Source organism: Erpetoichthys calabaricus, chromosome 9 (assembly GCF_900747795.2).
Source record: "Erpetoichthys calabaricus chromosome 9, fErpCal1.3, whole genome shotgun sequence".
Classification (NCBI taxonomy): Eukaryota; Metazoa; Chordata; class Cladistia; order Polypteriformes; family Polypteridae; genus Erpetoichthys; species Erpetoichthys calabaricus.
Window position 1 is genome coordinate 81,189,279 of NC_041402.2, and position 11,353 is coordinate 81,200,631.

General features: G+C 39.5%; 1 protein-coding gene across 1 annotated transcript in view; it reads right to left on the reverse strand.

Moving 5' to 3' along the window:
* The window catches only part of LOC114657570 (polycystic kidney disease protein 1-like 2), a 145,257-nt gene extending 134,821 nt beyond the window's left edge, over nucleotides 1–10,436 (reverse strand). Inside the window, exons 1-5 of the mRNA XM_051932013.1 lie at nucleotides 10,079–10,436; nucleotides 8,868–9,026; nucleotides 6,238–6,423; nucleotides 4,472–4,582; nucleotides 5–152 (exon numbers count right to left, since the gene is read on the reverse strand). Coding sequence (XP_051787973.1) covers nucleotides 5–152; nucleotides 4,472–4,582; nucleotides 6,238–6,423; nucleotides 8,868–9,026; nucleotides 10,079–10,397 — 923 coding nt within the window. The 5' untranslated portion in view covers nucleotides 10,398–10,436. The remainder of the gene's footprint in view (nucleotides 1–4; nucleotides 153–4,471; nucleotides 4,583–6,237; nucleotides 6,424–8,867; nucleotides 9,027–10,078) is intronic.
* Nucleotides 10,437–11,353: the final 917 nt, after the last annotated feature.

Sequence of the window (11,353 nt, forward strand, 5' to 3'; positions counted from 1 at the left end):
TTACTCTGTTGGGTAGTCCAGGTTAATAGTATGCCCATCTCCCATAATCATGACGCAAGTGAGGTTCCCAGAGGAGGGTGTGAGAAGCCATTTGATGCTTACAGTGATATTCTCAAAGACAGCTGCTATTTCCTTTAGGTTAAGTTGAAGACCTATGGGAAAAAATGGGAAAAATTGAGGGGTAAGCAGATAATACATGATGGAGTCACATAAAGCACTTAGCGTAGTGATCAGAAGGGAACTTAAGATGTTTTTAAGATTTATGTAAAGACATTGGATAATTAAAACAAATGTGAGAAAATAACACAAAAAGAACAACATGCAATAATGAAAATAATGGCTAACAGAGCAAAGGTAAAGAAACGAAGAAGCAAAATTAAATGGATTTTATTTAAAGGCTAGAAATACTAAAAGATTTTCAAGGTTGAAATTTGTGAGATTTTGTAAGAAATTACCCATACACTATTTTATATTGGTTCTGTTCTGAGAACTGGCATTCTTTTTTCGAAATTTCCAAAAATACAAAATTTTTTTTTTTTTTTTATTAAGCATATTTCCATGCAAGAGACCTAATAATAACAAATATAGAGTATAAAAAAAGAAATGCAACATGAACACAAAACAGAACAATGTCAAAATGTGAATAGCATACCTACTGTATATGATCAATATGGTATCCAGACAATATTCTGAGTATCTTTGTGAGTTTGTTTTAGTAAAAATTTTGACCAAGTAGTCATTCAGAGGGTGCACACCTAAATCCAAATGTTGGTGACCCTGAGCTACTTGGAAAAACACACAAACTTTGCAGGTTTTACAGTTTGATTGTTTTCATACACATTCTTGCACTTGCACTTATAATCAGTGGTCCAGTTTGCAAAAACACTGGTGTACACAAGACCTGATATCTGAATACAATTTGGTCTAAAACCAATCCAAAGAAATGGTTGATCTGAACATACTAGGCCTAGACATTGAAGGAGGGAGTAATGGGGAAAGCCCACTGTGTTTGGAAAAATTAGAGGTAATTAAGCATATCTTGAAGATATGCATGTTGACTGCTCTAGCAGTGTAGTACTTGAAAATGGTGTGTTGATTACACTATAATGCATGTTTGAATCCATTTATCTAGATGCTGAATATCACCCAATTGTCAGTTCCGGTTACTTGAGGCCAAAATTTAGTCAAAACCACTGGGTCATGGTGCAAGGCCTAACTAGGTTATCTATGGAAACTGCAATAGTTCTTTAGATGGTGGATTTTTTTTAGTATGTGCTAGGATAAGAGAACACATGATCTTGTAGTCCTTTCAAACTGTTACTTCTCCAGGCCTCCTATGATCTTTCTAAAAGGTATGAAATGTTTTCTGCAAACATCATGAATACACCTAGAATTTTGATTCTGTTCATCTGGACAAAGTTTTTAAGTGGGAGAAATATTTCAAGACTTATCCAAGTCTCTTCCTCAGTCTCAATTGACTGCAGGTTTCCCCAACCTTATAAACAGTACCTTTGCTTAATCACAGAGACTAGCACCATTGACAAAGGGCCAGTTGATCAGTGATATGCAAATTGTCCACTGATTAGTAGACGTGTGAACCATTCATAGAGGGTTGAGGAATGGCTGCAATCACAGCATTGTAAGATGGCGACAGATGTACCCTTAGGCCCCCTCCTCTGTTCAGAGATGGTCGTTCCTTTTTCACGTAAATGGCCTCCTTAATTCCTCTCTCAAACCAGCGCTCCTCCCTGTCCAGGATGTGCACCTCTTCATCTTTAAAGGAGTGACCACTATCCTGTAGATGTAAATAGACTGCGGAGTCCTGGCCTGACGAGGAAGCTCTTCTGTGTTGTGACATGCGCTTAGCTAGTGGCTGCTTGGTTTCCCCGATGTACAATTCACGGCACTCCTCCTGGCACTTAACTGTGTAAACTATGTTACTCTGTTTGTGCCGTGGGACCCGATCCTTGGGATGGACCAATCTTTGGCGTAGCGCGTTTTGGGGTTTGAAAGCCACTGAGACCCGGTGTTTCGAGAAAATGCGCCTCAGCTGTTCCGATACTCCTGACACATACGGGATCACTAAGGGTTTTCGCTTAGGCAGTGGATGTCCTTCCTCTCTCATGAATCGCTTGGAGCGTTCTTTAGGTGTCCTCCCTGCTTTGACAAAATTGACTCCCTGCTGCAGTCAATTGAGACTGAGGAAGAGACTTGGATAAGTCTCGAAATATTTCTCCCACTTAAAAACTTTGTCCAGATGAACAGAATCAAATTTCTAGGATTTCCTTATCTGGATTATTGAGCATGCATCGAGACATCATGAATACTATTGTCACTCTAACACATACTCTAGTGCTGGTCATGAGCACAACAGACAAACCTAACAATTTGCTTACTTGGCCACGACAATCTGTCATACAGGTTTTCATATACAGGCAGCATGGTGGCACAGTGGGTAGAGCTGATGCCTCGCAGTTAGGAGACCTGGGTTCGCTTCCCAGGTCCTCCCTGCGTGGAGTTTGCATGTTCTCCACGTGTCTGCGTGGGTTTCCTCCGGGTGCTCCAGTTTCCTCCCACAGTCCAAAGACATGCAGGTTAGGTGCATTGGCGATTCTAAATTGTTCCTTGTGTGTGTGTGTGTGCCCTGTGGTGGGCTGGCGCCCTGCCCAGGATTTGTTTCCTGCCTTGCGCCCTGTGTTGGCTGGGATTGGCTCCAGCAAACCCCTGTGACCCTGTAGTTAGGAAATAGTGGGTTGGATAATGGATGGATGGATGGTTTTCATATACACTTTATTTCTATTTCTTGGAAGAAATTGTTTAAATGTCCCAAAGTGTTTTAGTATTGTTCTGAACAAGGCGGGACTGAATTTAAGTAGTTCAGACTGGGAAATGAAGACAAAAAAATCATATTGCATATGACAAAAAATAGTCAAATATTTCAGATATGCAATATCTCAGATTAATAATAAATATGACACGTAACACACATGAGCATTTTTTTTGCCTATGCTCCAACACTCCTGTTGCCTTCTGTCAGTGAGCCTTTGTCTGACTTTTTAAGAAAAGCTCCCAGCTCTAGAAACACAGTCGCTTTTGTGTGATTACATGCTATCACTATTCTTTCTTTTTCTGACACAAAGAGAGTAGTATTCCTCAAGCCCCAAATTTGTATTATTAAATAAATAACTTTGTCTTTAAGCATATAACCTAAAAAAAAGGAACAGAACAGTAGGTTCTGACCAGAAGAGAGCTTTAAATCCTACCTACTAAACCTGGTGTGAACAATAGAGGGAGCTTTTGATCCATTTCCAAATCTAGACTACAACTAAGAAGGTATACTGTAATTGAAAAATAATATTTATTAAGAAAATAACAACAGGAAGGAGTAAAGAAAGCACAAATTAAAGTACAAAATGATAAAAAGATTACAAAACCACCTGAACAAGCCACTTTAGGCTATTCTACATAGGTGATTTCACCTAATTATATGTGGGGTGGCTTATGTATTTATCCAAACCCTGCACTAAGCTTCAAGCACGAAACACATCATTATCTTCCCAACTCTCTTTTTTAATTTGGAATTCCTTGCTCCTATCAGTCAAGCTCTTGCCAACCACTGTCTCCCTGGGTTATCCATGCTATTGTAGTGTTACGGTGAGCTGCGTCAGTAACACAAGGACACAAATTACTCGAGGAACTGTATGACACCGTTCCTTTCCTAGACAACTTTAAAACACCTGCAGTCTTGGTCCTGACTAGCTTCCCCTCTACAGTACACTGTATGCAGATTCACTTTCAATACCCTCTATCACTTCTGGGCTCCGTATGTATACCCTTTCTGACTGATAACCAAGTTCTCTCTTGCATTATTACTCTATTCTTTTTACTTGTTATGTGTCCATAAACCTCATTCTCTGGCACCTAAAGGACCTGATTAGTAAAGGACACATAAGGAAGCCCACAGTTGCTTCTCTTGGCCAACTTAAATGATGACATCACTTTTCATTCTTCTTACACTATGTAGAACATTTTATTGCTTTTTTCCATTATAAAGTTTATACAAGTGTTCACATAGCTGAAGACTTCACTGATTATTATTTCCCACATGTTACCAGTTTGAACAAAGTGAAAGAAAGCAAGACAGTTAACAAAGGGATTTCAGTATTCATCCTTTAATTGGAAATTCTAAAGAGGGCTCTGTCTTGCAGAATATGAAGTAAGTTATATCAGATTAGCTTTTCAAATCATTTTTAAATATTCATATTTTGAAAAACATTTGAACTTTAAACAATTAGTCAGCCAACGTTTACTGTATTTTACAGTGGTGAATATAAAAGTACTTTACAAGTACCTACATTACAACAATATATACACCACCCTGTAACTTGGTTTCAGGTCCAGATTTTAAGTGCCACTTGAGGATTCAAAGTGTTCACTTTTTTATTAGTCAACATGAAATAGACCAACTCACCCTCCTTGCAATGATACTCCACAAACAGGTAACTTCCTAAGCCTGGACAAGGCTCTCCATATGAGGTAATGTCTGCTGCTGCTTGGCATACTTGTAGTCCATGGCAGTATCCTAGAAGAAAATAAGCAGTGATTTACTGTATGTTGGGCTGCAGGACAAAATGTAGAGTCTCAATTCTAAGTTTAGAATTGGTCTTCTCGGAGGTTGCCTTGTAGATTTCAATTGCTCTTTATTATGGAGAAGACATGGTGCTTAATTTGCCTACATGGCTGTCCCAAAGACTTGGTTCAGTTCCTGGTCAGGTCACTATAGGCACTTTTCCACTGCAGGACTTTTTTTAAGGAACCATGGACATTTTAGAAAATCAGGAAATGTAGTAGCATTCCCAGCACAGAAACTGGGGCTATTTGTAGTTCCTGTTACTTTTTTTTTAAGCTTCTACTTCAGGGTATGTAATTTTTGTTCGACCAGGATCTGTCATAGGCGGGACTCATATGATGATTTGTGCTGATTGGTTTACCACAAGAACTGTTGTCAATTTACGAATATGTTAGTATTTTGGACTTTGGAGAGTTATTGGTGATGACAGAGTGCCACACTTTGCAACTGCATCACTCTGCATAGCCACCTCTTTGGTGTGCCATGGCATGCACTGCATCAAAGTAATAATTGCCCCGGTAAAGTTGTAATCGCTTCAAAGGAATAAGGAGGGTGGTCCCCCATGAACTCCCAATACCTCTGCACTGCTCCCTTGTGTGCTGTGCCATACACCACATTGAAGTATCACTCTTCTTTGCATATCACATATATTGCATAAAGGTTACAGTTGCTGTTGTTGTTGTGGGAACACAACACACAAACGTGGCCAGGGACCAAAAGTGGCACAGGGCCTGCTTTGTACAGGAGCTTACTGGTCTTTGAAAACAAAGTTGTTAACATGGGGAAGCTCCTTATGTTTGTGTAGTTTTTACATTTCCTTGTTGGTCTTCTCTTGGTTTCCTTTCACATTTCTATGATGTGTGTTAAGTAAACTGGTCCAGTATAAGTAAACATGGGAGTGTGTGTGCATGAGTGTGAATTGAAATTGCGGTCCTGTTAAATATTGGACCCTGCCTAACATCAAGTGCTGCTGAGATTGGCCTCATAACTGTACTGGAAGAAGGACAGGTTAGATTTATGTTTTTATTAACTCTTTTATTGCTCTCTTACTGCCATTTATTTTACATACCTTAAAGAGGTCTCACCTGTTTTTCATACCAGTATACTTATGCAGCAATAATTTAACACTGTAATGTTTCTAAAAAACAGTTATTTGAAAGAAATAGGAATGTAAAACTGACTAGCATGATTTTCTTTTTTACTATTCTTGATTTTCCATTATGTCTTTGAAAAAAGTTATTCTTGATTTAATTCCAAATCTATTATATTCTGTGCTTTGATTTTGTTTCTATATTTTCAACTATCTGCCTCATACAGTATCTTGTTTTTGCACAAATCTGGGGATAATTGTAAGTACACTTCTTTGAAAAGCTAATATGTGGCACTGATTACTGAATTCCTACATCCTGAATCAAGAAAATAACTTAGTCTTTATTCATATGATACACTTCAGGTCACCACTATCAAAAAGTGACATACATGTCACTTAAAACAAAAGTGAAAAGTTAAACTTTAAGTAAGTGGAAATTAAGAAAATGAAATCTACTTTATTGTAATTGTTATGCATCATTTGTAACTTATTCATTAAAAAAAAACCTGTATTTTACCTGTCACATTTATAGCCACATCTATCCAACTGCATTCTTCTTGTAAGGGCAGGGGAGGCTGGGAAGGCAGCTGGCAGTAGTGCAGGCTTTTCCTCCCATAGAAACTGTCATCAATCTCAATCACCTTCCCAGAGCCGCACTGCAGTGTTGCATTGGAGTTCACACAAGCCAGGGAGCGCCCCGATTCTAAGAAAGCAAGGATTGCAGAGCCAAGGAATGCAAACTTTGTTAAAATGCAATCAATAGAAGGTTGTACAGTTCTGCATCCATCTGTAGTGTTTTAATTTTCTATCTATGAAACCCTTGGAATGGCCTGCTGTTCCAAGCAGGGGTTGTGCCTGCTTTGCATGCAATATTGTTGGGTTAAACTCTCTGAAATCATATGATGAACTAAACAGTTTAAAATCAATCAATGGATGAACAATCTGAATGAAACAGTTTTATGAAGTCAAGTCAATCTAGAATTTTTTATATAAATATATCGGTTCTACAGCTGTTTTTTCCAAAGTGAAGCCACAACATTAGATAACCACAGCAAAAAGTTACCAATTATTAATGTTTTTTTAAAATGCCACTGTGAAATGCAGAGTACTGAGGCAATAATTCAAAATCTAGAGTTACCATTTTCATTTTGTTATATAAAAAACAATGTATGCTTTCATTCATTTATTTTACAACAAATTGCTAAAAATAACACCGTTGCCAAACTTAGCTCCGCCAGTGATACCTGGCATTTCACTCACCATACAGAATAAATGTTGTCATTTGATAATGAGTAATGTCTCCAAACACATTCAGTTAAGCCAAAAAAATTATACAGCAGGTACAATTCCCAGCTGGGGCTCTTCTTTTGTTAAGGTGGTATTTTGTCTTCATGTTTGTATGAACTTTTGTCACAAGACTGTGGTTCACTCACATGGTCAGAAATATTCTTTTAGGTGGAGTAATGTAATTATATATGTATACTTCTCAAAACAATAAAGGAACACTTTTTAATCAGAGTATAGCATCAAGTCAATGAAACTTCTGGGTTATTGATCTGGTCAGTTAAGTAGCAGAGGGAGTTGTTAATCAGCTTCAGCTGCTTTGTTGTTAATGAAATTAACAACAGGGACACTAGAGGGGCAACAATGAGATGACCCCCAAAACAGGAATGGTTTAACAGGTGGAGGCCACTGACATTTTTCCCACCTCATCTTTTCTGACTGTTTTTTCACTAGTTTTGCATTTGGCTATGGTCAGTGTCACTACTGGTAGCATGAGATGATACCTGGACCCTACAGAGGTTGCACAGGTAGTCCAATTTCTCCAGGATGGCACATCAATATGTACCATTGCCAGAAGATTTGCTGTGTCTCCCAGCACAGTCTAGAGGTCATGGAGGAGATTCCAGGAGACAGGCAGTTACTCTAGGAGAGCTGGACAGGTCCGTAGAAGGTCCTTAACCCATCAGCAGGACTGGTATTTGCTCCTTTAGGCAAGGAGGAACAGGAAGAGCACCCTACAAAATGACCTCTAGCAGGGCACTGGTGTGAATGTCTCTGACCCAACAATCAGAATCAGACTTCATGTTGGTAGCCTATGGGCCCAATGTCCAGTCCATATCAGTAGAGATATCCAGCATGATTTTTTTCCCATTAAGATCTGAAGTGTTTTCAAAGTGATTCTTTAATTTTTTTGAGCAGTACATATATATATATATATATATATATATATATATATATATATATAGTAATAAAGGCGCTATATAGTGCCCGACCCGGCACAGACTTACGCAGAGGCACGTGTAAAATAAACAGTCTTTTTATTTTTCTTCCCTGTAATCCCTCCAGCCACAACACAGTCCTACAAACACTAATACAACACAAAACAACTCTTTTCTCTCCACCTTGGTACCACCACTCCTCCCAGGCAACCTCGTCCTCTTCCTCCCAATTCTGGCTCCCGAGTGGTGGATGCTGGCCCTTTTTATAGCCCACCCGGAAGTGATCCAGGTGCTTGATCACTTGTGGCTAATTGCACTTCCGGGTGGGGCTGCAGAAATGTCCAGGTGGGTTCCTGGCTCCATGCAGCACCCCCTGGCGGCCAGCCCAGCTCCCCACAGAGTTGTGGAGAACTCCATCTCCCAGGAAACCCTGCGGGAAACTGAGGCACCATCGTCAGCCAGGGAGGCTGCCACCCGGGGGAGGTAGTGAGATGTCCATAGCTGCTCCCCCAGAACATATACAGAAGGGGCGTCCCGGCCGGGCATGGGACCCGGCCGCCTGTCACAATATATATATATATATATATATATATATATATATATATATATATATATATATTTTAGGGGGCTCCACCCCCTGCTTGATTCGCTCGTCAACCCCTCCCCCCATTCCCCAATTCCCCAAGGAGACTGGAAACAATTATTTCTCTAGAAGCAAAACTTTACATTTCAATCCATCTGCATAATTAAAAAAGTCTGATGTATTAGTATCCAGAATAGGTGTCTACTTGCACCCAAACTTGCAATTCCCTGTGGTCCAGTACTGATGAAAACTGGATTAGAAACTTAATAGATGGATGGATGGCAGTTCCTCTCAGACTATATACTGTACATATCACATATCAAGCTTTAAGCACAAACTCACCAAATTCACAGATGAAGTTTATTTCCTGACTGCAGTTGTTTGAAGCTGTCCAGTGAAATCCGGAATTCTTCTGTATGTACCCACATGCTGTATTAGAAGTAGGCTGATATTCCCAATTGGCATAGCTCACATCAGACCCATCAAGCCAGGACAGTGGACCTGAATTAATACAATTAAGAATTTTGATTTTATTAAGAGTTCTGATTTCATAGTTCCCCGGTCTGAAGTTTACCAGTGAAAATATGTTCATGTTTAAAATTGTCAGCACTCTGGGCTGTACTTAATCACATGGTGGTTTAAATCATTTTAAAACTTGTCAGTTTGACAAATGTATTGCTTCATATCTTTTTACTCAATAATGCTACATACCTAGGCAACATCACATACACCTCTCCTGGATACTTCCTTCATGCAAAACTACGGAGCTCAAAACTCTCACATAAACTTTATCTCAACCACTTTTTCCGCAAGCCTATCTAAACTGCAAGCACCAGTCACCCACCTCCCTGAGTAATGGCCACTGACCCCCAACCATTCTTGCAAGATGCACTCATTGTTCATGCAGAACAGTTTTTTAGACAAAATGGGCCTTATTTTTGTTTGTTCTATAGATGAGCATATTTTTTAGAGACAGAATTAAATACAATGTGGGAAATTGTGCTTGAAACCAGTCTTTCCTAAAAGAGGATGAAGTATCTTCCTGGACCCAAAGAATCTAAAGTATGAATGTGCTGTAACACCACAGGTTTTTCTTTTACAATTAGCATTTTAAAAATAGGGTGGGATGATTTTTTAGTTGTTGACACAGCTGCTCTAGAGGTCCAGAAGAAAAGAGTTTATATTCTGTTTGTATAATTTGTATATTCTCCCCATGACTATGATGGTTTTCCTCTTGGCACTCCAGCTTTACTCAGGCATACTAAAATGCTTTTGTTGGTTTAATTGGTGACTTTAAACTAAAATGAGTGTATCAATGTACATTATGATGGGCAGGCATCCCACTCAGAGTAAAATCCTTGAGCTCCCAGTCACCGTAAATTGAATTAAGCTGTTTTTTTAACTGCATGAATGGTGAAATGGTGAATTTTACAAACATGCAAAAATAGTTTTCTTCATAAAATCATCAAAAAGCAAATCATATAAGTTTAACTATATGGTTTTTCAGCCATTTTCCTTGAGCAGTAGTGACATTTTTTCTCTACCTACAGTACCTTCAGTGACGATGGGCTCCTGGGTGAGGTTCTGTGTAGCTGGTGCCAGCCCAATCCACCAGTCCTTTTCTGAATCCAAATTTTTCTCCAAAAACTGCTGGGTCTCTTCATTTAGGATGAATGCCAAGTGCCCACCTCCTCTTTCACACCAGCTCTGAGCACTGTGAAAAGTGCGCTGCAAGCTGACCAACTCATAACATGATCCATCAAAGCTTTTTTGAAACCCTGGACAGGGCAGATTGTTTATGTCTCGTGCAGCATCAGTTTGGCCCATCAAACACCCCAAAATAAACATCAGTGGGAACAGTGTGGTGTCCATCCTTTGCCTTTGCTGACCATATTCCCAAGACTGAAAGTAGTTTGGTCAGTTCCAGTCAGCTTTAAACCTGCCTGATGTCACAGTTTTTTGTACAATAAGCATCTTTTATTTAAGTTTCATGTCTGCTCTGTATTGTGTAACCAAGCAAGATGTATCACGCCTGATAACAAACAAAAGCGGTAAGAATTGCATGATGATGGGCAGTCTATGACAGCCTATTAGAACCACTGTGTAAATATCCCCTGGCCTTTCTATTTCAGAAGGAAGCGACCATTAAAGTATCAGTTAACCACCTGCAAGAGCAGATAAAATGTTTTGTGTGGACACAAAGTTGTGCTGCACTGAGATAACAATTCCTTTTGTGCACAGATAATCCCATTGACTAAGCCAACATCTGCCAACAAAGAGTTTGATCACACAGCACTTATCTTACAATTTATGGAAATGGGGAACTGCAGGCAAGAGATGACAATATGGGACAATAACAACACACAGCAGAGCAATACAAAACAGTATAGTGGCATGAATGACAAATGTTACCATGCCTAGGCTCAAGGGAGGACACTCCAATGTAGCCAAGCAAATCACACAAACTTGGGAATGATGTATACTCTATGCACAGTGATCAGGCTGAGTACTGAATCTGTGCCTTTGGATCTATGAAATCCCTGGAAATAATTATTCCATGGGCATAATGCTAGAATGGTTATGGGAACAGGTATGCGATTAGAAGATATTCTCATTGTCAATATGTGGAGAGAGTATAAGGACACCTTCTGTTCATTAAAGTGGGAAGGTAGCCAGGGAACAGCACAAAGACCTTAACATTTTAAGCTGATACTGGGGTTTGGAGATGGAGAGTTACAAGTCGCCACTACTAGTTTGGGGAAAAGGACCCGATGGTTTCCAGCGGCAGCTTCTCTTCACAAAGGAACTACCAGGATGTTCTTTAAAGA